The sequence below is a fragment of the Equus quagga genome, chromosome 1 (assembly GCF_021613505.1).
Source record: "Equus quagga isolate Etosha38 chromosome 1, UCLA_HA_Equagga_1.0, whole genome shotgun sequence".
NCBI classification, from domain to species: Eukaryota; Metazoa; Chordata; class Mammalia; order Perissodactyla; family Equidae; genus Equus; species Equus quagga.
The window spans coordinates 65,831,968-65,859,843 of NC_060267.1; the positions used below are offsets into that span (position 1 = coordinate 65,831,968).

At 40.3% G+C, this 27,876-nt stretch overlaps 1 protein-coding gene across 3 annotated transcripts; it reads left to right on the forward strand.

The window, feature by feature from the left end:
* Positions 1-27,642, forward strand: RNF20 (ring finger protein 20). Of its 3 annotated transcripts, none has more exons than XM_046674777.1 (20): positions 1-160; positions 1,219-1,373; positions 6,876-7,043; positions 7,163-7,310; positions 7,463-7,645; positions 10,531-10,649; positions 12,774-12,920; positions 13,095-13,172; positions 13,369-13,488; positions 14,596-14,775; positions 15,715-15,850; positions 16,182-16,303; positions 16,424-16,794; positions 18,020-18,137; positions 18,720-18,869; positions 21,658-21,870; positions 22,729-22,854; positions 23,022-23,162; positions 26,205-26,306; positions 26,563-27,642. In XM_046674777.1, the coding sequence occupies exons 2-20, from the start codon at positions 1,245-1,247 to the stop codon at positions 26,737-26,739; spliced, it is 2,928 nt and encodes a 975-aa protein (XP_046530733.1). In that variant the 5' UTR covers positions 1-160; positions 1,219-1,244; the 3' UTR covers positions 26,740-27,642. The 3 variants fall into 3 exon arrangements, with proteins under 3 accessions (XP_046530733.1, XP_046530742.1, XP_046530752.1); XM_046674786.1 differs by having other exon boundaries at positions 2-133; XM_046674796.1 differs by lacking the exon at positions 1-160 and adding an exon at positions 4,357-4,431 and having other exon boundaries at positions 1,237-1,373.
* The last annotated feature ends 234 nt before the right edge of the window (positions 27,643-27,876 follow it).

Genomic DNA, 27,876 nt, shown 5'->3' on the forward strand with positions numbered 1-27,876 from the left:
CTGGCCCCGCCTCCCGGAAGTTGGATGGGTCTTTGCCTGCGGGTCAGGGGTGAGAGGTAGGAGGGCTGCGCGGACGTTGGTGAATAACTGCCCCGAGTTCCGTTCCCTGGCGGCGCGAGTTCGAAGAATCCAGGTTAGATCTCGGCCGAGGGCGCGACGGGTAAGTGCAGGCCCTCGGGAAGCTCTGCCCTCTCCAGCTCGCGGGCCTCCCTCTCCCGGGCCTGCAAGTTTCCGCGCCGGAGGCTGGGGTCCTTGGCCCCTAGCGAGTCCGACTGAGGCCCTTGTCCTGCTCCTCTGTCTCCGGTCTCCGCGGGGGAATCCGCCTCAGGCTGCTGCCGCCGATACTCCTCTCCTGGAGCTTGAATTGGAAGCAGAGTAGTGTGTAGGCTCGTTGATGGCAGGGCTGCTTCCTAAAGTAGCAAAGTGCCTTAGCGTTCTCTCCGCTTCCTTTGAGCTCCGAAACCCTGGGAGGCAGGTAGGGCAGACACAATATTTGTTCACTTCCATTGTACGTACCAGGAAATTGCAGCTCTTGGCGAACTCACTGTTTCAAGGCAACTCAGCTCCCTAAGAGGTAGAACTGGGGTTCGCGCCCAAGTCTTTCCTAGCCTTGCACAAAATCATGGGGAGAGTGTTTGGAAATAGGGAAGAAACTGCAAATATGAAAAGGAGAGCTAGCATCTCTGAGTGGATACTTCATGTCAGGCATCGTGCTAAGTTCTGTCTATACTTATTCACTGCTTATAAGGGGTATAGGAAGCATATACTGTTGTTATTCCAGGCTTCAAAACTTGAGGCTCAGAGATGATAAATGACTTGTCTAATATTAATGATTTGGTAGACATCTCCCAGATCTCTTTCAGCTCTGTGATTCTCCCAACACTGCAGAATTAACTTTCGTCCCGATCAACCTGTACTTTTCAGATCTTGGCATTTCAGGATGTCAGATCTCTGAAATTTTTCTTGCTCTCTTCATCCTTTGCCCATTGTCTTATTTCTTATCAGTATTCTATTTAGAAATTTTTAGTCATGTGAATTCATCCCTGACTCTTGCTCCACAATTTACTTTTCTCTTTCCAAGCGTTGTATGGTGTGGAATTAATGGATCCAGGTTTAAGGGTCAGCTGGAAAAATTGCTATTTTTTACATCATAAGTGGTCTCTATTGTTGTTCTCCTTGCATATCTTACCTCAGTTTCTGCTCTTTTTTTCCCTCTAGGAAAACAGCTATCATCTTGTTCCAAGATGTCAGGAATTGGAAATAAAAGATCAGCCGGAGAGCCTGGCACATCTGTGCCTCCTGAGAAGAAGACAGCTGTTGAAGATTCGGGGACCACGGTGGAAACAATTAAGCTCGGGGGCGTCTCTTCAACGGTATGTGGAAGCAATGCTGTGAGAGTGTGCTTTTCTTCTGTTCGTTGCAACCTCACAGGAAGAGTTTATGGAAACCTTCTGGAGTAAGGGGAATTGATTTGAAAAGAAAAGGGAGGTAAAATAGCTAAAAGTAGGTGAAATGATGTGCTGGTCAGTTCTGAAGAAGAGATATATTGACATTTGATCTTTATTTTCAAAGGTGTACTTATATACTTTGGAGAGTCTGGTGACTGACACAGCATTGATCATACATATTTAACAGTGGGAAGCTGTACATTTATTTTTCATTCACTGAAAAATTAGGTGCCAGGTGCTAAGGGAAGGTAGCAGAATCGTTGAGGGAGTGCTAGAGCGAGAGTCTGAGACCAGACTACCTGGAGTTGATTCTCCACTCTACCACTTCCCAGTTGCCTGGCCTCGTGTTATCCTGCCTGTAAAATGGAATTATAGTGCCTACCTCCTTGGGTTGTTGACATGGTAAAATGAGAGAGTCCCTGTTAAGGGTTTAAATATTATCTTTAACATGATAAGTATTCAATATCTGTGAGCTATTAATAGTTATTACTGGGCTAGATGATATGAATATAATGGTGACTAAAATAGATACTGATACTGTCTTTGCTCTTATGGAGTTGACAGTTTCATTCGACTGTTATACACCCAAAGCTGATGGTAATGTTATGAGTTCATTAGACATCAGCAGCTCGACATAATGGGTTTTGATCTAGGTCAGGATTCTGTATTTTAAAACTCAGCTGTGGAGATGTGGTATTAAAATACTTTACATCTGTATAGCTTACAAAACCACATGTGTTACTTATTTGTTTTGAGGCTGAAGATCGGAAAGAATAATGGGAACGCTGAGAGTAAATTGTTGATGAACTGTCATTTCTGAGACCACCTGGGGTTCACCTCCTCTATACTGCAGCCAGGAGGTGATTTTTTTCAGTGGTGTCTCACATCACCCATCCCAAGAACGTTTATTCGTTCAATAAATATAAATATTTGTTGAATATCTGTCATTTGCCATCCACTGTGCTTTACGTTGAGGATGGTGGCCCCTGAACTTCAGTTTGTAGGGTGGCATTGTCAAGGGAGCAGACTGTTGTGGTAGAGTGGTATGTGTTCTTCATAGGGATAACCACATGCTCTAAGGGAAGTGTAGAGCACACATTGCAGCATGGACTTAATCCAGAAAGCAGCGAGGAGCCATTGGAAGGTCTTAAGCAGGGGAGTAACGTGCCCTGGCATATGTTTGGAGAATAGACTTGGAGGAGCAAGGGTTATAGGCAGAAGTTCAGTTAGCCCTTGTTCCTTCTTCCTCTTCCCCCTCCCATTCTGCCTCTCTAAGAATGGAGAGCTGGGGCATATATCCACTGTTTGCTGCCTCAATTGGTTGAAGACAATAACTTTCCCTCTTCACTTCGAGGTTGCTGAGTGAGCCAACTGAGATTATGGAACAAAATACTAAGAGACTCCAAAGTGTCCTTGAAGTAGGAACACTGGCAGTGTGGATGGAGCTGTCCACCAGAGCTGTGCTGAAATCTGGCAGGCCGACGGGACATGGCATGGGCTCAAGTGTGTCTGTTACAGGAGGCTGTTGCAGTAATCTTGATGAGGGATCATGGTGGCTTGGACCACTGTGGAGGTAGTGTTGACAAGATTTGCTGATGGATTGGATGAAGTATATGAGAGAAAGGAGGCTAGATGACCCCAGGATTTTGGAAGTATGGAGTTTCCACTTAACTGAGTTAGGGAGGAGTAAGAGAGGAGCAGATTTTTGGGACCTGTGGAAGATGAATCATGAGTTTGATTTTGGACATGTAAGTTTGAGATATTTATTAGACTTCTGCATGGATAGGTAGTTGGGTATTGTAATCTCCAGTCTGGGGAGACGTCAGGGCTAAAGCTGTACCTCTGGGAAACATCTTTTTATAGATGGTATTTAAATCCATGAGACTGGAGGGTCTACCCTAAGAAATGAGCATAGATAAAGAAGAGATCTGAGGGTCTGGCCCAGTGGTGCAGCGGTTAAGTTCGCACGTTCAGCTTCTCAGTGGCCTGGGGTTCGCTGGTTCGGATGCTGGGTGCGGACATGGCACCGCTTGGCACGCCATGCTGTGGTAGGCGTCCCACGTATAAAGTAGAGGAAGATGGGCACGGATGTTAGTTCAGGGCCAGGCTTCCTCAGCAAAAAAGAGGAGGACTGGCAGTAGTTAGCTCAGGGCTAAGCTTCCTCAAAAAAAAAAAAAAAAAAGATCTGAGAAGAGAGCCCTGAAGCACTGCAGCATTTTCATGTCAAGGAGATGAGAAGGGACTAACCAAAGAGACAGAAAAAGAGGGGTCCCACTGTGGTAGAAAGAGAACACAAGAGAGTGGGGTCCCAGAAGCCAATGAAGAAAGTGTTTCAAGAAGGAGCTGATCAGTGCTGCTGATGGGTTGAGTAAAGGGAGGACTGAGATGTTGGATTCAGCAATAGAAAGTTCAGTGGAGACTTGACAAGAACTATGTTGGTGGAGTGGTGGCAATGGAAGCCTGATTGCAGTGAGCTTAAGAGAATATGAAAGGAGAGGAGTTGAGGAAAAGAGGGTAGAGACAGTGCTTTAGAGGGGTCTTGATGTAAAGCAGAACAAAGGAAATGGGGCAGTAGCCAGAGGGAAACGTGAGGTCAAAGGAAGGTTTTTTGAGGTAGGAGATATTACAGCGTGTTTATCTGTTGATTGAAATGATTTGGGGGAGCGGATAGACTTGATGATGTAGCAGAAAGAGGAGATGGTTACTGGAGTGCTGTCCTTGAATAGGCAAGAGAATGTAATATAACGCACAAGTAGGGGAATTGGCCTTAACAAGGAGCAGAGACAGTTTATCTGTTGCAACAGGTAGGGCAGGGGATATGGGTTCAGATGTAGGTAGGTTTGTAGTTGTGGTTGTGGGAGATAGATGTGGGCATTCTCTTTTGATTGCCTCTTTTTTTTTTTTTCAGTGAAATCAGAAGCAAGACTCATCTGAGAGTGAGGATGGGGGAGGAAGTTTTGGAGGTTTGAAGAGACAGGAGAAGGTATGAAGTAGTCCTCTTGAAGAGAGAATGGACTAGAGAGATGGAGTAGACTTGCTGGGCAGCACTGAGGGCCTCCTTGAATTTGTGATCATGAGTTTAAAGTGAGACGAGGCAGCATGGTGCTTGATTTTTTTCTCATCCTATTCAGCTGTATGCATGTAGGCCTGGAGTAGGCGGAGAGTCAGATGTTACCAGGATTGGGGTTTTTCCCAGGCAAGTATGAGGAAGGAGAAGGTTATAAAAGTACTAAATTTTAATGACTGATCATGGAATTTAATTTTGATAAAGAAGGGAGAGAGACAAGTGAAAGAGAGGGAAAACTATAGGGCCAATGGATTGCAGATTCTAGTGGAGTTGAAGAATTGTTGGAGTCAGCAAACTAGAGAGAGTGAGCTGGAAAAACAGGTGGTAATTGTAAAGATTGGGGTGTTTGAAACTGAGCTTATGGAGAACATACAGGTACAGATAAAATTAAGACTAAGAATAACTGGGAGTTTGGTGACTGAGGGAGGTAGAGGATGAGGTCATTGGAGGAAAGAAGGTCAACGACTTGATGAGCCAAGATACAGGAAGGATTATCTACATGGGAATTGAAATCAGAAAGAACTATTACAGGAGTAGTAGTGGAGACAGTGATAATAAGTGAGGTGCTAAATCTTCAGGAAATGTGGGGAAGTGAGCTGGCCATTTATAGATGAGTGCAACAAAGCAGAGCACTGAGTGGTTAGACCAATGGCATGAGCTGCAAAGCTAGGAGGTTTTAGGGAAGAGGGTGGGATGATGGCCTGGAAGTGGCACTGGACAACAGGGAGGACACCTCTGCCTCCAGGTCCAGGGCTTCAAGGAGTGTGGGAGAGAAACCACCACCATTGGAGAAGCCTTGTGGAGGCTGTACTCTCTTCCTGGTTTCAGTTAGAGCAAGAAGGGGAAGGCAGTGCTCAGAGAAGGGGTTAAGCATATAGTTTATTAATGATATTAATAAACGGCTGCAATTGGGAAACTGTTAACTATTTGGTGTAACAAGAATGTTTTAACCAAAATGGGAGAAAATGAAAGTGAAATCAGAAGTTGGTGCTCTAGTAAGTAGTTCTTCCTTTAAAGTGTTCATTAATTCCTAGGTAAAGTAAAAATGTAATCTGTTCCACATGCTGTTTCCTTGCCTGAGATACTGCCCACCTCCCAGCTTGTGCGAGGGAGGGAGCTAGAGAGAGAGGTGAAAGATTTTGAGTGGGGTGGGGAATTCCTAAGGGAGTGACAATTTCACAGAAACAGAAGAGAACGGGGTCCTGAGCACAAGTGAGGTTTTAGGAATGTGGGCAAAGGTTGAAGTGGTGTGAAAGGGTCGAGGAGGTGGGAATTGAGGAGCTTTCCATCTGAGGGCTTCTATTTTCTCTTTAAAATAGGAAGCAAAGTTGTCTGCTCGGTGTGATGTGAGAGGAGGCGGGGCTTGGTACAGTTTGATACTGCCTCGATGGAGAATAGGAGATAGTTCACTTGTTAAAGAAACATTTCGGGACAACTTAGAAGATCTGTTCAGGTTTGGCGTTCGTTTTATAAAGGTGCCAGTCTCCCTAACTGACCTTACCTAGAGATCTCAGCATACTGGCTATAGGAATGGAATAGTCGGATATGTGGGTTAACTCAGATTGGGGTTTGCAGAGGCAGAATAAAAGGGTAAGGGCAGAGAATTGAGCCTGATAGGCAAGTGTTTGAAGGAATGTACTATAGGGTATAGTCAAGATATGGAAGATAGTGGAGACAGAACGGGACTGACAGGGAGAAAGGAGAGAATCAGAATTCTGGTGATCTAGATGAGGACTGTTATATTGGGATAAGGGCACGAGATACCTAGAAAGATATGGTTTTATTCAGGCAGTGGGAAGTTGGAATTTAAGATTTCAGATGTAGCACAGTTTCAGATAATGACAACAGTCCAAGATGTGACTTTTGAAATGCATGGCTGAAGCACAGTGGAGGCGATAATCATTGGAGTTAAGGAAATCAAAATACAGCCTAGGTGCCAGAGGATGTCCACATGTGTATTCAGGTCACTGGCAGGGACTGGGATAGAGAAGGACCCGGGTGCCAGTCTTGAATGGCAGTGCTTAGAAGATAGACGACGGTGTTGTCTGGTATGGAGGGTGATCCAGCTGGATGGTGGAGCCTCACAGTAGCAGTACTTTGTGGATGTACATGTGAATAGAACAGTGAGATGGGTGAGAGACTGCTAGTGTGTTTGTGTCATTCTTTCCTTCTGTCATCATAGACCCTTTCCTTTATTTCTTCTGCTTCTACTTCTTATCTAATTGTTTGTTGTAAGATTTTTTTTTAATGACTAGCTTTACTCATAGGAGATAACTAATTAACTAATATGACCTTGTTGAGTTTAATAGCTGATCTGTCTTTTCTTTGTGGAGACTAATAAGACTGGTTTCCTGAGGCAGGAGGAGTTAGACATTCGAACTCTGCAAAGCAAAAATCGCAAGCTGGCAGAAATGCTGGATCAGCGGCAGGCCATTGAAGATGAACTCCGTGAGCACATTGAAAAACTAGAACGAAGACAGGCCACCGATGATGCCTCACTCTTGATCGTCAACCGGTACTGGAGTCAGGTAGCTAACTCGTTTATTTGCTCAGATTTTTATTTGAGCATTATAGTCCTCCTTAGCACTGTCTTCATTTCCAAAGTTGTGTATTTTGTTTTCTCATCATTGGACCTGCCCTTCTCCAGTTTGATGAGAACATCCGTATCATCCTTAAACGCTACGACCTGGAGCAGGGTTTGGGAGATCTGCTCACAGAAAGAAAAGCCCTCGTTGTACCTGAACCAGAGCCGGACTCGGATAGCAATCAGGAACGGAAAGATGACCGAGAGAGAGGTGAGAATTCGTGATGGGTTCTACCACTGCTGCTGTCTGGGTTCTTGAAGTAGAGCTTTGCTTTGAGGCTCTCCATTTGAGGGAAAAAAGTAGCTTTTGGTATTTCCAGTTTTATAATGTTGGGGGCTTCTTTTTTCCCCCCGTGTCCTCAGGGGAAGGGCAAGAGCCAGCTTTCTCTTTCCTTGCTACTTTGGCCAGCAGTTCCAGTGAAGAGATGGAGTCCCAGCTGCAGGAGCGTGTGGAGTCCTCCCGCCGAGCCGTTTCCCAGATTGTGACTGTCTATGATAAATTACAAGAAAAAGTGGAGCTCTTATCCCGAAAGCTAAACAGTGGAGGTGAGGCAAGAACGAGGAGATGGGGAGCAGAGGGGGAGGAACAAGGACTCAGCTTTGCATGCTCATCTGTAGTTTGAAAACTTACATCTGTGTTTTTAATTATGTTCCTTGGAATCTAATCTCCAGTATTACCAGTAATGTCATTACTGTGGCTCATTAGGATTTTACGAGTGCTTCACATTTTGAGTCACATGCCAGTCCTGTAAGAAGCTGGGGAAAGATTTATCAGCCCCAATCTGATACTCTATTAGACACTTTTATAAGTAGCAGAATTAATTTTATTATTTAAGAAATAGCTCTATTTCTGGATATTTGTGTAGTTTTGGCCATTGGTTTATTAGTGGTAGTAAATACTTTATTTTAAATATTGGAGTTATATTTTTCAAAAATTTCCTTTATTAGATGTTGAATTTTTGACTTCGAAGAGTCAGTTTTAATATATTCTTGTTTTTTCTTTTTCTGTTATCTCTAATATTTTCAGAAAGAGTTGTTAGATGATCTCTGTTTAAAAAGGTAAAATAGAAAATATAATATGGATGGGAAGTGTCTATTTGAAATGAGGATTATTTGAATTAATTATGTTACTGTTCAGTGTTAATGCAGAAATTATATTTGTACAGTACAGTAAAGTATTTGTGTAGCTAGGTTGCATCTTCTTAAATGTCTTGATTTCATGTTTTCAATAATAATCGTGGTCTAGTTGTTATATCTTATTACATCGCCTGATTATCATTAAGATGTTTAACCTTTCATTTCTGAAAGGAATAAGTTGAAAGTAATGGAGGTTGAACCATTTGGTGGGCAAATAAGAATTTTATTACTCTGTAATTTTGTTTTGAAGGATACTTGGTCTAAATTATCAACAGAATTAAAAGAAGAGGCATGTAAAAGACTTGTGAAAATTTAGCAGGCAACAGTTGCTTTTGCTTTTCCTTTAGTGTGTTTGTGTATTTTTCTGTTTTATTATTTGGATAACAGATACTTGTTTTAAAATATACAATTCAGCAATATGTAAAGGTAGGTTATAGCAGTCCTCCTGTCTCACTTCCCGAAGATAACCATTGTCAACAGTGTGGTTGGCCTCCTCCCAGACTTTTGTATTCATGTGTCTCATCTACCTGTGTGTTCCCAGCTAAGCCCTGTCTCTCGGTGCAGTGCCTTGGCTCACTCTTCTTTGTTTCTCTGGTGTGTCTCATTGTATCTGGTATCTCATGGGTACTTAGTTAATGGTGAATGAATGGCTATAAATCCTCTCTGTCACCTAATATAAAGCAACTTGTGTGTTACTTCTTTCTCCCTTGGCTCTACTTGAACAGTTAGATGGTTATTGTTAAATCTTAATAACAGGCCACACAGATATACCATATACATTATAGTAAATACCATATACATATTATATGTGGATGATATGCCATATGCAGAGGCTTTGTCAACGTTAGGCTTGATTTTATAAAGGAACATCAAGTAAAATAATTGCTGTATTTAAAAAGGAACTAAAATGAGTAGTAAATTAAACAATACTTTAAAATTATTCTTTTTGATGGCATGCATTTTAAAGTAGGGTTTAAGTTAAAAAATAAAAACATTTATTACAAATTACAAATAGCTTAGCTATTATTTATAATAAAAAAGGCAATTGCCATTGAAAGTGAACTTTCTAAGAGATAAAGATGTTTAAAGCATGAATTGTAGCATCAGCTGTAAGCTTTTTTGCAGTTCATTTTCCCTCTGTGTTTATTTGATTCTTGATTCAAAAGAATTGGCATTTATTGGCTTGTTGATTAATTCACTAAATATTTATAGAGCTGCTTTTTTTTTAAATAAGCACTGTTGTCAGTCCTTGGGTTATTAAGAAGACAAAAATTCAGTCCCTAGTTCTTAACTTGGATTATGAATCTGAATCACTTTGGGAGTTTTTGGAGCATACTCTTTTTTTGCCTCTGCCCATTGGGATTCTTATTTAGTAGCTGTGGGATGGGTCCTAAGAAAGTGTCTAATTTTAAAGATTCTGATGGGCAGTCCTGGTTGAAAAACCAAGAAAACCACCACGTGACCAACCTGTCCTGTGTTCTGTTTTTTAAAGTGATGCCAAGGCATGGCGGTATGAGAGAGCACACTTTTTCTTCCTGATAACTGTCTCTAAAGGGCAATGTATGTCCTGAGAGTATCTGGTTTCATTTACTAGCGTTTGGATTTGAGCTATAGTATTTGTGATTCTAATTTTAAACCTATTAACTTGGTGTAATAAGTTCTGTAGATTTACCTACCTTCTTTGTAAGTAGTAGTGTACATTCTGATTTTTGAGCTCAGGAGTGCCGCTAGCATAGTTTTCTGGAATATGATATGTAATTCTGTGCTCTTATCTTTATTCTTCATGATTTTGTAGGTGCTCATTTGAACAAGGAAATTTCTGCTCCCTGCTCTGCTTCTCTTTCCCAATAGAGAGATACTTCATGTTGGTGTTAGTGAATAATAGGTCTTATGAAATAGAATTTTATTGCTGTTAAGTCTGACACTGATTAGAGATACTTTTGTCTATAATTCTACAATGCAGTTTTTTGGGTGATTGTGCCTTATCTGAGTAAAGTTATAGACCCTCCCCGTTTCTTTTCTCAAGGCATTTTGACTTTAAAGAAAGGGATGAGAGTTAGGGGACCTTGGCCCTGTGTGTGTCTCTACAGAATCGCAAGATGTGCTCGTTTCCTTAAGCGAGTCCTCTAACCTCTGGGTACTTAACTTGTCCTGTGAAGATAATAAAAACCAGCCTACTTCTTGAAGTTTTCAGGAAAATCAAGTGAGACAGTGTGTTAATGCTTTGGTGGGATGTACAGTTGTAAAATTTGACACTATAGATGCTAAACTAAAGTACAGTTCTTCTCTCTCAGATAATGTAGTAGTGGAGGAAGCAGTGCAGGAGCTGAATTCCTTCCTCGCACAGGAGAACATGAGGCTGCAGGAGCTGACAGACCTCCTTCAGGAGAAGCACCGCACCATGTCTCAGGAGGTACTTGACCAGAAAGGAGAGACGATGTTTTCTAGTGGCCCGTGGCCGACACTGCCTCTGAATTCTGAGTGCTTCAAAGGTCCTCTTACTCTAGAAAGCCTATTTTTATATTGAAGAGCATGCAGGTCAGGCTAAAGCAGCCAGCTTGGGGAAATAAAAATCTGAGGAAGAGTTAAGGGAAGAGGATAATTGACTATGCCTCTGTTTAAACAGACGTTTTAGGATCTTAGTCTTTCGGAAAAAATACCATCATGTGGAATTTCGCAAAACAATACACCAAACCCTCCAATAATGAATTACCCCAAATATAAAGGATCATATACAATGTTACTGAGGAATGAGTTGGTAGAAATTCTTCTGAGAATGGGGCAGTGGGAACTTCTGCATTGATGATGGCCTAGGAACTTGAGGAATATGGGTTTTCAGTCCAAACTTGGACATAAGTAGTGCCATGACCAAATCATGTCAAGATGTGAGTATTTTTTTTATTTGTTTATTTGTATAAAATGATTGGGATAAAGTGATGATAGGCCTTTTAAGACTCTTCTGACTCTGATTATCATTTTGGTTTAGTTCAAAGGATTTTCTGCTGAAATTTGACCTACCTTAGTTTGGCCACCTACTCTTATGCTTATTAGTAAGTTAATAGTGAACATTTACTTAGTGCCTAGCACTTAAGCACTTTATGAATATTATCTCTAATGCTCAAATAACTCCCATCTTATTGCTAAGGAAACAGATTCAGAGAGGTTGGTGACTGGTCTGAGGCGTAGATAGAAAGTGATTGAACTCTAATTCAGATGTAAGTCTGTTTAACTTCAAAGCCTGTATTCATTATGCCCTGTGTCCTGAATTCCAGCGCCAAGGTCCATCCTGCGCTGATGGCATGAGAATCATCGGAGGAGTTTGTTAAGATATATGTATTCTCATCGATCTTCAGAGGGGTTAGAATACCATGATGCTTATAAATCAGTTGGAGTGTAGTAAAAAAATAGAATGTTTTAAGACATACACTAAGTGCTGCCAAGATGGAAAGATCTTCCTCTTCCAGCCATTTGCCAAATCTCACTTAGCATTACTAAGCTGGAGAGACACATTGCTTTGCTCAGCTGGGTAAACTCCAGGATGACTGTCATGGCTGTCGATGCTACCTGTCAGCTGGGAGCTCACCTTAGTTGTCCACTGGAACACCTGCATGTCACCTCTCCAATATGGCAGTTTCAGGGTAGTTGGACTTCTTACGTGGCAGCTGACTTCTTCTAGAGAATGAGCATCCCAAGAACCTCAGGCGGAACCTGCATGGCCTTTCAGACATAGCCTTGAAGTTATGTAGTGTCATTTCCACTGGGTCACCAAAGTTGACCCAGAGTCAAGAGGAGGGGACAGTGACTCCATCTCTTGAGGAGAAGACTGTCAAAGAATTTTGGGGCCATATTTCAAAACCAACACAAAGAGTATGTATAGATTATTGTGAAAATGTAATAGTTTTGTCATTAAAGTATTAAATAGCATTAGCTGGTGTATAGCTCCTAAATAGACAGAACAGCAAAGATTTTTGTATCTTTATACTATCTGATTCTACATTGCCCTAGGGTCAGCTTAACAAAGAGAAAGGAAGTTTTCCTTTCATTCTCTATGGATTGTCATTTATGGGGATATGGGAAGGGAAAGTTGGGAGTAGAGAGAGCTGTCTTTTCTGAATATGTATTTGATTTTGACCTCCTAAAATATTTGGTAAAATCAAGGATGTTATGTTTTGTCTCTTGAAAAGTACACATTTTCTTTTGTGTTTGTGTTCTATCTAGGGAATTGTGTTTCTACTCAGAGGTGGAAAAATTATTGAACCTTAAGTGGTGTTTTCCTTTTGTGAGAGTTCTTATAGACTTGTACAGTTTGCATGATTGTAACTGACCCAGAAGTGTTTCAAAGAACCTGTGAGTTCAGTTTTGTACTCATGCATTGGGAAGAGGATGAACATCTTCTATTTAAATTTTTTCTATAATGATACATAAGCAAGGGTTAATTTAGTGAGATTTTGGATGTAAGGTAGTGATGTAAGGCATTCCTTTTCTAACTTTGTCTTTTTTTGCTGTATTTTTATAAATGGCTGTCTTTGGGATATAGTTCTCCAAGTTGCAGAGTAAAGTGGAGACAGCTGAGTCACGAGTGTCTGTCCTAGAATCCATGATTGATGACCTGCAGTGGGATATTGACAAAATTCGAAAGAGGGAACAGCGACTCAACCGACACTTAGCAGAAGTCCTAGAACGGGCAAGTGTTGTTTTATTCATAGTTTGGAGACTAGCATCATTTTAAGGAGTCTACTCAGAAAGGGTGGCCGTGGGTAGTAGTCCTGGGGGACAAAATGGACTCCTCTGAAAGTACTTTGGTTATCAGACTAAAATGTTAGCGTCTCTCACTAAAGAATCTTTGTCTTCTCTGTAGGTGAATTCGAAAGGTTATAAGGTGTATGGTGCGGGGAGCAGTCTCTATGGCGGCACAATCACTATCAACGCCCGGAAGGTAAAATCAGGGACTCCCTCAGGATGCGTTAGTTGACTTGGTGTCAGGTGCTGTGCTGGGTATTTAGGGGTGTTCACAAGTGGTGAAGGGGGTTTTGCTAGAAGAGTGGATCAGTGAAGATGGAAGCTTAGGAATGGAATGATTGAAAAGTTCTTTTTCTTTATTCTCATTTTGCTATTTTCCTGCTTCTCTCCAGTTTGAGGAAATGAACGCAGAGCTTGAGGAGAACAAAGAGTTGGCTCAGAACCGTCACTGTGAGCTGGAGAAACTTCGGCAAGACTTTGAGGAGGTCACTACACAAAATGAAAAGCTGAAGGTAGGAGACACACCTCTGAGGGCCGCACAGCGAAACTTGTTGCTCAGCTCACTTACTTACTGTGAACCCTCATAATTTATGAGGGGAAAGAAAAATTTTTATCGGTTTATCTGTTTATTTACTTCTGTATTTACTTATTCTTCATATCCTGCCTTGTTCTGAAAAGGATATAAAGCAACCTACAAAGATGTGTAGACTGAATCAAGGTGTTTTAACTTAGGAATGGTTGAGAAAAATGAGGAGTAGGGTAAACTAGGGTGAGGATTCAAAATGGATCAAAAAATGGCGCTTGTATACAAGATAATATGCGAAGAACATGTACCTACTGTGGAAGGGTAGGCCACTCACATCTCAGTAATTGCCAAATGTGGGCCACAGAATTTGGCTCTCCAGTTTCTAGCTGCCCAAACAGAGAAAGAAATGTGATCAGTGATCCTGTTGCTTTTCAAACCTGCTCGTTAGAATTTTCTCTCTCCAGGTTCTGGTGGGGAAGAAAGTCGATTCTGAAAGTCTTCCCACCCCTCTTTTAATCACAGCCATCTGTCTTTTATAATTTGATGTGTTTTTAAATAAATATATGAGTAAGGGTGTTTGAACTGAAAAAACAAAAACAACCTGCATTAAATCAGTTAAAGTGTTTGGGTAATTAAAGCAAACAGTTGCTTAGGAAAAGCATGACTGTTTTTGATACGATGTCAAAAATATTTTTGTCTGTGACTTAAAGAGAGCAGGTTAGTGGCTGGGGTCCTCAACTATGTTCTTAAAATAAGCATGGTGACAAATTTTGTAGCATTCTTCTCTGTTCTTAGATTGGACAGATTTCATAGGGCCCCTCTATTGTCCTGGGATCTAGGTTGACACATAATGTAAAACACGTATCAATTAAAACAATTCTTGGGTGAAAGAATACAGGTAGCGAGTACCACCTCTTGGATGGTCTAATTTAATTTGGGATACATTTTGTATAACTAGAAGAATGGTACATATTCTTCATAATCTTCAGAAAACTTGTGCAGGACGTTAATGAGTTTAGATTTTATTTCCTGTCTAGCATCCAGAGCACAGATGCTAGATCCTGCTTCTGAGTTTTCTTTGGGCCTTCCTAAGGTGGAGTTGCGGAGTGCAGTGGAAGAAGTGGTTAAAGAGACTCCGGAATATCGCTGCATGCAGTCGCAGTTCTCTGTCCTGTACAACGAGAGCCTGCAGTTGAAAGCGCACTTGGATGAGGCTCGGACGCTGCTCCATGGCACCAGGGGGACCCACCAGCGCCAGGTGGAGCTCATTGAGGTAACAGCTTAGCTTTGTCTTCTGTATAGAAGCTTTTCTGCCTCAAAAATGTTATAATTGTATATAATTATAATCTATAAATATAAATTATATTTTTATGTGCAATTAATCTCTTATTCATTCAGCAAGCATTTGTAGAGTGACCGGAGGTCTTTACTCTGCTAGATGGCGGGCAGCCAGCCTCAAGGATCATGCAGCCTAGTGGAGAGAATAGTAGTCATTAGAATGCAGACTGGTACAATAGAGGGAGATCCAGAAGATGCAGTGGTAAAGGAGACAAAGCATCTCATTTGCCTGTGGAACCTTCCTGATTCTATTTGCCAAAGTGAACTGTGACTTTTAAGGATAAATACAAGTTTACTGGTAGATAAAAATAGAAGGGCATTCCGAGCAGTGAGAAGAGCAGATATAAAAATAGTGTGGCTGGAGCCTTAAGTGCATGCGGGAGAATAGTGGGTAGAAGGTGTGTCGCTGCTTACGAGCCATTAGAGCGTATAACGGCACATGTAAATCATTTTTCTTAAAAGTAGAAACTTTTATGCATGTGTTCACTTCTGTATCTTCCGTAGTCCTTAAGGTAATGTTTATAGTAGTTGGTCTTTTACTGTAAGTCTGCCACATGAAGTGAATTTAATATATCTTACTTTATGTTTATATACTGTTTTATTGTTTAGTTCTCCAACTAAATTGTAACATTCTCAGTTAGGGGCCATTTCCTTTATTTCTTGAGTTTCCTGCCAGTTTTCAAATCAGTGTTTTGTAGCTGTCTGGTGCTCATTAAGTATTGATTGAATTGGAACTCTTCAGAGTAATCTCTTTTCTTGGTTTTTTTCTTTTTAAGAGTCTTATAGATCAAACTTAGGAAACATAATAATAGAATATGACGATAATTACACATTTTGGTAAGAGTTTTTGATTGATTCCTTTTTCTGTGTGTAGCGAGATGAGGTTAGTCTTCATAAGAAGCTGAGGACCGAAGTGATCCAGCTGGAAGATACCCTGGCCCAGGTCCGCAAGGAGTATGAAATGCTGAGAATAGAGTTTGAGCAGACCCTTGCTGCCAATGAACAAGCAGGTATAATTGCTCTCACCCCACCCTGAAGTTTGTCTACTGCAAATGCCTTCCTTTAAAGACACGATGTGGTCACCAGTATTTGTTAGTACTAACTGGAGTTCAGAAGTCCTCAAGAACCTGGAATCAAATCCTATAATTCATTTTCGTTCACAGCCTGGGTGTTTGTTTTCTAACTCACATTGGCCACTTTTGTTTTCATCTTCTGAGAAGGAATCTTTCTTTTGGTAACTCTCCCTGTTCCTCAGAGGTTCCTGATGGGTTCTGCACTTTCTCTCCTTGTGCGTCTGCCCTCATGACAGTTCTTCATAACGTCGCTGTTGCTGTATTTAAGGTCCCATAAACCGGGAGATGCGCCATCTCATCAGTAGCCTCCAGAATCACAATCACCAGCTGAAAGGGGAGGTCCTGAGGTATAAGAGGAAATTGAGGGAAGCCCAGTCTGACCTCAACAAGGTACCCAGGAGGAGTAGGATAAGTATTATTTGCTATGAAGTTTGTAAAGCTGTTTTTGAGGGAGGAAGACCTTGTGCTTGCCGTTAGTGATGTGTGTCTTTCCTTTCTTTGTCCTCCCAGACGCGTCTGCGCAGTGGCAGTGCCCTCCTGCAGTCTCAGTCCAGTACTGAGGACCCCAAGGACGAGCCAGCAGAGCTAAAGCAAGATTCTGAGGACTTATCCACCCAGTCCTCTGCATCGAAGGGCTCTCAGGAGGAAGCCAACGAAATTAAGTCCAAACGGGATGAGGAGGAGCGAGAACGAGAAAGAAGGGAGAAGGAGAGGGAGCGAGAAAGAGAGCGGGAGAAGGAGAAGGAGAGAGAACGAGAGAAGCAGAAACTAAAAGAGTCAGAAAAGGAGAGAGATTCTGCTAAAGAGAAAGAGAAAGGGAAACATGATGATGGAAGGAAAAAGGAAGCAGAAATTATCAAACAATTGAAGATTGAGCTCAAGTAAGAGCAGTGTTTAGAGTAAATGTTTCTGACTGAAAAGCTAAGGTTAGGACATCATGCGTGAAATGTTCAGTTGATGGCATGACTTTATCTGGTAACTAATATTTTGAGTGTAGCTAAATGTACAATTAATGTGGTCTCACTTCTTGATCAAGTGTGCAGCCAAAATGGCCTACCTGGCTATTTCGAAGTCTGGATCAATGGTCAGATCTCAGTAAACCCCCTGGGATTCATGAAGGATAAGTAAGCCATATTCTTCATGAATCCCAATTAAGGGAAAGAGAGTCGTGACTGAAGTAACACTCATGAGGGTTATTGGAAATGATCTACTGCTATTTATCGGATTTGGACAGATTGCTGGCATTAATTGTAATTTAAATTATACTAGGTAGATTATGTGTCACTCTAACTTGAACAATATTGATCTGTTTGCTTGGCAGTTAACTAGTTTGTGTATATATCAGCTCATTTTAAGAGATTTCCTGGAAGAACAGTAAGACAGACAGTTAAGCCAGTGGCACACCATCGTAACCTTACATATCGACCCTTCTCCTTTGCATAACCAGTAATTTCTCTGGTAGAACTAGTTACTTCTTGGTCCCCAGTGGTCGTGGTTGAGCCTTTCTTGATGTTTGGATTTTAAGGACCGTGTGCTCAAAATGTTTGAACTTCTTTGTTGTATAAAAGTAGAGTTAAGAGTTTTGATGATTTAGAAGGGATGAAGAGTCTTCGGCTGATGGTTAGTCACTCAACTATCGAGTCTAGTATTAGGATCATAGTTTAAACTTTCAGTTTTCTCCTTTTTTTTCTCCCTGCTCTTGGTCGCTTTGAGACGAACGTTTTTCAAGTGTGGTATCAGAATCACCTGAGTGACTTGGTGAAAATACATTCCTGGACCCCATCCCAGACCTACTGAATCTCAGTTTCTAAGAGTGGGGCCCCAGAAATCTGCCTATTTAATAAGTGCCGCAAGTGTTTATCTTACAACTTTATTTGAGAGAACTTGGTCTCTAACATAAGGTAGAAATGATTCCTTTATACACGGTACTTTCTGAGTATATCCAGAAGTCTCTTGATAGTCATTGCAAAAGTTTTGTCTTTGAGGTGTGTAACATAAAGTGTAAAATAGAACTGTTGTAAGATATTTTGCTCACTTCAACATGCCCTTGCTCTGATGCCCTTTGTTTTCTCATTACACCGTTCCCCTCTACCACCCTCGTCATAGGAAGGCACAGGAGAGCCAAAAGGAGATGAAACTATTGCTAGATATGTACCGCTCTGCCCCAAAGGAACAGAGAGACAAGGTTCAGCTAATGGCAGCTGAGAAGAAGTCTAAGGCAGAGGTAATCTGGTCTGCCATTACCTGTCATTCTGGTTAAAGTCTTCATTTGTGGGATTTTCCTTCACACTTCTGAAGGATATAGTTTCTTTCTTTATCTTTAAAGTTAGTGTTTAAAACAGCAACATTTTCTTCACTTTCAAAGACCGTTTGAAATAGGGATCTCCAGATTCTCCGCTAGGTGATAAGGTATATCAGAATTGGTGGGAATAGGAGGAGCCTTTTCGAGTTTTTAGTCCTGCTTTCCCCATATAAATTATTATTATAGTGATTTTCTGATTGCTTTTGGGAAGAATGTCTTACTCTCTTAAAATTTTGGGGCCTAGAAAAAAAGGATGAGAACTCCTATTCCAAAGAAAGGTACATGTGTACTCCTCAAAAATGTTGCTGATGGAAGGTTGTATTGTTGGAGTGATGTTAAAACAGTGTTGTGACGTGGTGTACTAGTATCTCATTTATCTCCTTTCACAATTCTGTAAAGGTTCTTCTGGTGTTACGGGCCCTCCATCATGCACAGTATTAATTGATGTTTAAAATTGTTTTATAGCTTTTTCTTTGTTTTTGTGTGATTCCTTTCCTCTTGTAGTTGGATGATCTAAGGCAAAGGCTCAAGGATCTAGAGGATAAGGAGAAAAAAGAGAACAAGAAAATGGCTGATGAGGATGCCTTGCGGAAGATCCGGGCAGTGGAGGAGCAGATAGAATACCTGCAGAAGAAGCTGGCCATGGCCAAGCAGGTGGGCGTGCTTTCTGCCTTTAATTGGCTTTGAAGTAAATGTTACTTGACAAGTAAGTGAAATTGGCTCCTTCATTCTAGTCTTTGTTGTTGTTAATATTTTTTTCTCCTATATATTTGCTTGTTTGTTTATACGTTGAAGTCTCTCATCCTTTGTTTTGTGTATTTGTGAGGAAAGAACTTTATTTTATTTTAAAGATTTTATTTCTCCTTTTTCTCCCTAAAGCCCCCCCGTACATAGTTGTATATTTTTAGTTGTGGGTCCCTCTAATTGTGGCATGAGGGATGCCGTCTCAGCATGGCCTGATGAGTGGTGCCATGTCCGTGCCCGGGATCTGAACCAGCAAAACCCTGGACCGCCAAAGCGGAGCATGCAAACTTAGCCACTCCGCCACTGGGCCAGCCCCAGAACTTTATTTTCAAATGAATAGCTAGTTGTTCAAACATTGTTTATTGAGGGATCTATCCTTTCTCTGCTGATCTGGAATCAGGATATAATGAATACAAAATTTTTAAAAAGATATAAAGTTTTATAACATTAGGATTGTAAATATATGAAACCAAGAAAAGCATGTCCTCCAAATAGGTTATAAATAAATAACCAGTATGTTAACTGTGGTTGTTTCTGGGTCATAGAACTATCGAGACTTTTCCCTTTCTCATAATGAACATGTATTTCTTTTTAAGTCTCAGTGAATTTTATTAACATTCAATAATAAAGATAAGAAAAATGGTTGGAAAAACCGTGTATGTTCATTGTGAGGAACACCTTCACTGTTTCTAAGAAATAGCAAAAGACAATGAAATGAGGTAGTTGTTTTTTTTTTTTTTTTTTTTTGAGGAAGACTAGCCCTGAGCTAACTACTGCCAATCCTCCTCTTTTTTACTGAGGAAGACTGGCCCTGAGCTAACATCCATGCCCATCTTCCTCTACTTTCTGTGTGGGACGCCTGCCACAGCATGGCTTGCCAAGCAGTGCCATGTCCGCACCCAGGATCTGAACTGGTGAACCCCGGGCTGCCAAAGTGGAACATGCACACTTAACTGCTGTGCCACTGGGCTGGCCCCTGAAAGGAAGTAGTTTTAATGGTGACTCGATCATTAAATACTTTGAAAACAGGAATGTTATTAGAACCAGTATACATTCTTTTGTAAAAAGTGGGGTTTTGGCTTTTCTTAAATCTGACGATTGCTGCTTTTCTCTCTTTCTCCTTTCTTTTTTTTTTTTTTTTGGTGAGGAAGATTGTCCCTGAGCTAACATCTGTGCCAGTCTTCCTCTGTTTTGTATGTGGGATGCCACCACATCATGGCTTCATGAGCAGTGTGTAGGTTCATGCCCAGGATCTGAGCCCGTGAACCCTGGGCCACTGAAGTGGAGCACACAAACTTAACGACTATGCCACCAGGCTGGTCCCTCTCTCTTTTTAATAATTATCAGGAAATTGTACTGCTGTAGGTTCTAGTACAAGTGGAAAGACACACTGTGTTCTTATATAGGATGACTTGCTATCTTAAAAATGTTAATTCTCCCTAAGTTAGTGTATAAATTTAATGTGATCCTAATAAAAATATTAGTTTTTGTTTTTGTTTTGCTACTAGACAACTGATTATAAAGTACACATGGAAAAGTAGACAAGAATGGCCTGGAAAAGTGAAAAAGAAGAACAATGGGGTTGAGGGGTGGCAGTTCCTGTCTCTCAGATGTTAAAATGTAAATTCTCAGTAGGTAAAATAGCTTGGGGCCAGAGACTCTTAGGGCCGAATACACAGTCTAGAAACAGAACACAGTACCCAGGAGTATTTAGTATATGTGAAGATACAGTTCTGAATCAGTGGGAGGCGGAGGACCGTTAAATGTGGTGATGCAAAAATAAACAAGATAACATTGGAAAAAAATTGGATGTATACTTGAACACTCTGCACTAGGATAATTTCCAAATGGAACATAGATGTAATGTTAAAGAAGGGAATCCATAAAAGAGCCAGAAGAAAACAGATAAATTCCTTTATAAATTTGGAGTGGAGAAGACCTTTCTAACTATGAATAAAAGTCTAGAAAACATGAAAGAAAAGATTGATAATTTCGACTTATGAAAAAGAAACACACACAAAACTTCCACATAGCAACAAAGCCAAAAGATAAATGGAAAAAATATTTCTAACTCTTATCACAAAATGGCTTATCTTTCTAATATATAAAAGAGTTCCCAAAAAGTGATAGAGAAGAAAACCCAACAGCCCAATAGAAGAACAGGCAAAAGATATGAATAGTTCACAGAAAATACAAATGGCTCTTAAACGTGTGAAAAGATTCTCCATCTCTGTTATAATAAGATGTGTAAATTAAAACTATTTTTAGATACCGCTCTTGACCTATCAGATTGAGATGTTTGAAGAACTGTTGGAAGATCTGTAGATTAAATTCAGTATTATGCTTGTGGAAAAGTATGAGAAAATGTGAGATTTTATAATAGAAGTTCTCTTAACCAATTGTTACTTGATCAGTTTACTAGATTATGGTATGTGTAATTTTTGTCTGCTTTAGCTGACTTCAAGTATAGATCAGCTAATGAGCATCAGACCAGCAGTCAGTGCCAGTGGCTTCAGATAATAGGACTTCTGTATTCTAGGACTAACCTAGTGACAAAATGAAGCTTCTTAAAACAAAGTCTCTCCGTCGCTAGGTTAATTTATTTCTAATGAACAGTGGGAAAGTTTAGTTTCCTGGGCTCATGTCTTTGGAGTTAGAAGATTCTATTAAAATGAAGGTTCTTCCTTCCTTATCTTAGGAGGAAGAAGCTCTTCTCTCAGAGATGGATGTCACAGGCCAGGCCTTTGAAGACATGCAGGAGCAAAACATCCGTTTGATGCAGCAGTTGCGAGAGAAGGATGATGCAAATTTCAAGCTCATGTCAGAACGTATCAAGTCTAATCAGATCCATAAGTTGCTTAAAGAAGAGAAGGAGGAGCTGGCAGACCAGGTTTTGACTCTGAAGACTCAGGTAATTAGAATGAATAAAGCTTTCCAGAATTCTGTTGAAGTATGATGCTTTCTACATGAAGATACACATAAAAGAATGATTATTGTGGCATTTTTTTGTAATAGGAAAAAAACCTGAAAACTAAATGTACGTGATTAGGATACTGGTAAATAAATACATCCCTACAAAGGAGTACAATGTAGCTGTTAAGACAAATATGGATCTGCTAATATGGAAAAATGTCTAAAATATTTCATTAAATGATTTGTTTTATTGTACTTCTTGCATTAAAAATGTATATGTCTTTGTGTGCATGTGTGTGTATTTTAGAAATTTCTAGAAGGCTGCATGGGAAACTATAAGAATGGTTACCTGACTGCCTCTGGATGTTGGGATGAGAGTTTGTGGATGCGAGACTTTACTTTTTACCCTTTGATATTGTGTGATTGTATTTTGTGCATGAATTGCAAGAAAGACTACTGTAGAACTTCTACTTATTCTGAAAGAGACATGCTTGGACTTTTGTTTGAGCTATAATTTACATGTTCTAGTATGAATAGCCAGGCTTTGGGGATTGGTATGGGTAAAGAAGGTAAATATCTGTAAATGAAATTTCCTCTATTCTTGGCAATTTGGAGAAGAACCTTTTCAGTGGTTTCCCGGACTGTTACTTGAATCATCAGCAATATTTTTAATAGTAAAGGTGAAGCTTTTGATTATCATAGTCCTGCATGTATTTTGAAGGGTTCATGGATAAAATTAGTAATAGTTTGAGATTTCTAACAGATTCTCTTTTGTGGGCCTATGGATTAACAGAACCTAGTCAGTTTTGTTTTTTTCCTTCCTGTTTGTGTTAAAATGTGACTTTCTTTTTCAAAGGTTGATGCCCAGTTACAGGTAGTAAGGAAACTGGAGGAAAAGGAGCATCTGTTACAAAGCAACATTGGCACAGGGGAGAAGGAGCTGGGTCTTAGGACTCAAGCCTTAGAGATGAATAAACGCAAGGTATGGTTGATTACTCTGTAATCTAACATGATGATTAGTCTTTACAGGAACAAATAAGTATAACACTGATGAAATTAGAGGTTCACTTTATTCCTTGGACTTGGGTCACGTTTGCCTCACTGGAAATAAGGGGTGGTAAGATGATGTTATGCATACATCCCTCTTAGGCAATGGAGGCAGCCCAGCTTGCGGATGACCTCAAAGCACAACTGGAGTTGGCTCAGAAGAAGCTGCATGATTTTCAGGATGAGATCGTGGAGAACAGTGTCACCAAAGAAAAGGACATGTTCAATTTCAAACGAGCCCAGGTAAGATCAATTGTTTTTTCTTTACATTTTGGCCTTTAGATGTTTTCTGAGCGCTGAAGTGACCCATGTGATGAAGGAGTCATTGGTCGAATATATGGCATTTCCTACTTGAGGGTCAATTCCTTGAGGGAAGAGACAGAGCCTTGTTTCTTCCCTGCCACATCCTCAGAGCCTTCCGTCGTGCCACCACTACTTGCGGCATGATATAAATACTTATTAAATGAATGAATCGGTGAGTTTGTAAAGAGGTAGCACCAACTTTAGAGGATTTTAAAGTTCTCCTACAATCTTTCAGTTTTTGGCACACAAACCGTTTTCCGTGATGCCTTTCTATACTTATCTATAAATCTGAAAATTATTTTAATCAAATTTACTTTCAGCTTAAAGCTAGTTATCTTAAGTGACCTATCAGATTTTCATCTTCTTTAAAATTAATTCAGTCCCTCTAAACTCTTACACTGTATTTGCACAGAACTGAATTGACAGTACAGGCATACCTCGTTTTATTGTGCTTCGCGAATGCTACATTTTTTACAAATTGAAGGTTTGTGGTGACCCTGTGTCTAGCAGGTCTGTTGGCGCCATTTTGCCAACAGCATTTGCTCACCTTGTGTCTCTGTGTCACATTTTGGTAATTCTAGCAATATTTCACAGCTTTTCATTATTATTATATTTGTTATGATGATCTGTGATCAGTGATCTTTGATTTTACTATTATAATTGTCTTGGGGCACCATGAACTTCGACCATATAAGATGGTGGATGAGTCAGTAAATGTTGTATGTGTTTGCTCCACCAACTGGCTCTTCCTCTGACTTGGGCCTCCCTATTCCCTGAGACACAACAATATTGAAATTAGGTGAATTAGTAACCCTACAATGGTCTCTAAGTATTCAAGTGAAAGAGTCGCACGTCTCTCATTTTCAATCAGAAGCTAAAAATGATTAAGCTTAGTGAGGAAGGCATGTCAAAAGCTGAGACAGGTCAAAAGCTAGGCCTCTTGCATCAAACAGTTAGCCAAGTTGTGAATGCAAAGGAAAAATTCTTGAAGGAAATTAAAAGTGCTACTCCAGTGAGCATATGAATGATAAAAAAGAGAAACAATCTCATTGCTGATATGGAGAAAGTTTTACTGGTCTGGATAGAAGATCAAACGAGCCACAACATTCCCTTAAGCCAGAGCCTAATCCAGAGCAAGGCCATAACTATTTTCAATTCTATGAAGGCTGAGAGGGGAGAGGAAGCTGCAGAAGGAAAGTTTGAAGCTAGATTGGTTCATGAGGTTTAAGGGAATAAACCAGCTCCATAAGATAATAGTGCAGGGTGAAGCTGCACAAGTTATCCAGAAGATCTAGCTGAGATAATTAATGAAAGTGACTACCCTAAACAAGATTTTCAATGTAGACAAAACAGCAGTCTGTTGGGAAAAGATGATATGTAGAACTTTCTTAGCTACAGAGGAGAAGTCAACACCTGGCTTCAAAGGACAGGCTGACTCTCTTGTTAGGGGTGAATGCAGCTGGTGACTTTAAGTTGAAGCCGGTGCTCATTTACTATCCTGAAAATCCTAGGGCCCTTAAGAATTATGCTAAATCTACTCTGCCTGTGCTCTGTAAATGGAACAAGAAAGCCTGGATGACATCTGTTTACAACATGGTTTACTGAATATTTTGTCCACTGTTGATATCTATTGCTCAGAAAAAAGATTCCTTACCAAATATGACTGCTCATTGACAGTGCACCTGGTAACCCAAGAGCTCTGATGGAGATGGACAATGAGATTGATGTTGTTTTCATGCCTGCTAACACAAGATCCATTCTGCAGCCCATGGATCAAGGAGTAATTTTAACTTTGAAGTCTTATTCTTTAAGAAATACATTTGTAAGGCTATAGCTGCCATACATAGTGATTCCTCTGATGGATCTGGGCAAAGTAAATTGAAAGCCTTCTGGAAAGGAGTTACTATTCTAGATGCCATTCAGACCATTTGTGACTCATGAGAAGTGGTCAAAATAGCAACGTTAACAGGAGTTTGGAAGAAGTTGATTCCGACCCTCATGGGTGACTTGAAGGGGTTCAAGACTTCAGTGGAGGTTACTGCAGATGTGGTGGGAAGAGCGACAGAACTAGAATTAAAAGTAGAACCTGAAGATGTCGCTGAATTCCTGCAAGCTTGCGATAAAACTTTAATGGATGAGGAAGTTGCTTCTTATGGATGAGCAAAGAAAGTGGTTTCTTGAGATGGAATCTATTCCTGGTGAAGATGCTGTGAAGAGTGTTCACATGACAACAAAGGATTTAGACTGTTACATAAACTTAGTTGATAAAGCAGCGGCAGGGTTTGAGAGGATTGACTCTAATTTTGAAAGAAGTTCTGCTGTGGATAAAATACTATCAAACAGCATTGCATGCTACAGAGAAATCATTGGTGAAAGGATGAGTCAAATGATGCAGCAAACTTCATTGTCGTCTTATTTTGAGAAATTTCCACAACCACCCCAACTTTCAGCACCACCACCCTGATCATGATCGGTCATTGGCCATCAACACTGAGACAAGACCCTCCACCAGCAAAAAGATTGAAGACTTGCTGAAGGCTCAGATGATGGTTAGCATTTTTTAGCAATAACGTATTTTTTAGTTAAGCTAAATACATTGTTTTTTTGACATAATGCTATTACACACTTTTAATAGACTACAGTATAGTGTAAAGATAACATTTATATGCACTGGGAAACCAAAAAATTCATGTGGCTCACGTTATTTTGATCCTTGCTTTATTGTGTTAGTCTGATATCTGTAAGGTATGCCTGTATTTAGATGCAACTTAAGTTTGGCAATATGATTATGGTTGCTTATTCTGAAACAAAAGAAAATATCTTGCCATTTGCAATTCTGTGCATTCCTGAAAGATAATTGGTCATGAAACAACAGGAAGTCCTTTCTTTTCACAACAGAAAGTTCAAGTTGGAGCAATTTTTCTTCTCAAAAATGGCAGGTTTCAGGGCAGTGTATCTAATGCGTATGTTATCCCACCACAGGAGGACATCTCTAGACTTCGAAGGAAACTGGAGACCACAAAGAAACCAGACAATGTACCCAAATGTGATGAGATTCTGATGGAGGAGATTAAGGATTATAAGGTTAGGAAACCTGCCTCAGTGATCTGTTTGTGTTTTGTTGTCCAGGCCTGAAATGGCCTACTAAGAGACTGAGAGAATAAACTCTGAACTTCTTTATATGAAGGTAACCAGAGACTGGTTTATTTTTGGCGGGGAAAAAATGGTACTCTCGTCTTAGTGCTTAGTGGGTTTTCTCTTGTTTGTTTGCTTATATATGAGAGTCATTTGGGGCTTCAGCCTTTCTGGTTGCTCAGACTCTGACTTCTTTCTTTTTTAGGCACGCCTGACCTGTCCCTGTTGCAACATGCGTAAAAAGGATGCTGTACTTACCAAATGCTTCCATGTTTTCTGCTTTGAGTGTGTGAAGACACGCTATGACACCCGCCAGCGCAAATGTCCCAAGTGTAATGCTGCTTTTGGTGCCAATGATTTCCATCGCATCTACATTGGGTGATCCAAGTCAAGAGAGGAAGAGAGGCTGGCTGACAGGCACTTATTCATTCACCACCAAACCTCTACCTCTTCTCTCCTTGACTGTCACCTGCAGGGCAGTTGTCTGTCAACTCTTTCCTCCACAGACTGTATATCCAGGTTCTACTCTCTAATAACTAGGACTTTAGGGGAAAGGACTGGTAAATGCAAGTCTTGAGTTTTACAATGAATTAGAAACGAACAACTCTTGTCTTCCCTACCAGCTTTGTTTATGTCCGGCTTTTAGACTTTTCAACATTTTCTTCTTCAGGCTCACTGTATAATCTTGGATTGTCCATTCCTCCTGAAAAAGTCAAGTTGGTATTTTTGACGTGGAGAAGGGAACAAAGAAGAGTGGAGACACATGGCTATTTTGGGGGGCAGATCTTCTAGAAATAAGCTACTTATGGGTACAAACTTTTCCTGATTTGAGTAGAAAACTTTTTGTAAACTTGGATTATAAAATGGTGTAATTGTACTACTTTTTCCTGGATGGTTTGAAGCCTTAATGAAATTATGTCCAGGATGATTCAATCCATTTCCTTTTCACTAGCAAAGTAACTTGTTAAGATCAGTTGGCTTCCTTGTTATTTAACTTTTGAATGTTCTACTCATTAAAGTCTTTAAATTTCTTGAGGCCAGATAATTTGAAATACTATAGCTCCTTTTATCTTACAATGAAATCAGGATTGGAGAGAAAGGGGAACAGCAATGAAATGGTGAACAGATCTGGGAACTCGATACAGGGAAGCCATGGTGAGCTATGAATTACTCTCATCCGCCTCTTGCAGGGGTTGGTGTGATCCCTGTTTTCCAGAAGATTCTCTATAATGTTTCTGTAGGACTTTATACTCCATAAGCTTCAATTAAAGAAGGATTCAGTTTGCTTTTGTGTTTGTGTTTTTCTTTGAAACTTACATTTGTCACTATTAGTTGATTTTACACCTGCTGTTCTAGAATTGAAATCTCTTGGACAGAAATAATCAACGTAGATTAAGATGCTAGCTGTGTTTGAAGAATTTATTTCTTTGATTAATTGGAGCACTTTTCTCCCGGTTGTGTTATTGAGTCTGTTCTGGGGAGAGATTATGCCTGAAAGAGGACAGTTTATTTGACTACT

Excerpts from the sequence above, each read along its gene's own strand:
- RNF20 (XM_046674777.1), top strand. The coding sequence starts at position 1,245 with ATGTCAGGAATTGGAAATAAAAGATCAGCCGGAGAGCCTGGCACATCT. Across the intron at positions 21,871-22,728 it reads TTTTGACTCTGAAGACTCAG|GTTGATGCCCAGTTACAGGT; the intron begins GTAATTAGAATG and ends TCTTTTTCAAAG. Across the intron at positions 22,855-23,021 it reads TAGAGATGAATAAACGCAAG|GCAATGGAGGCAGCCCAGCT; the intron begins GTATGGTTGATT and ends CATCCCTCTTAG.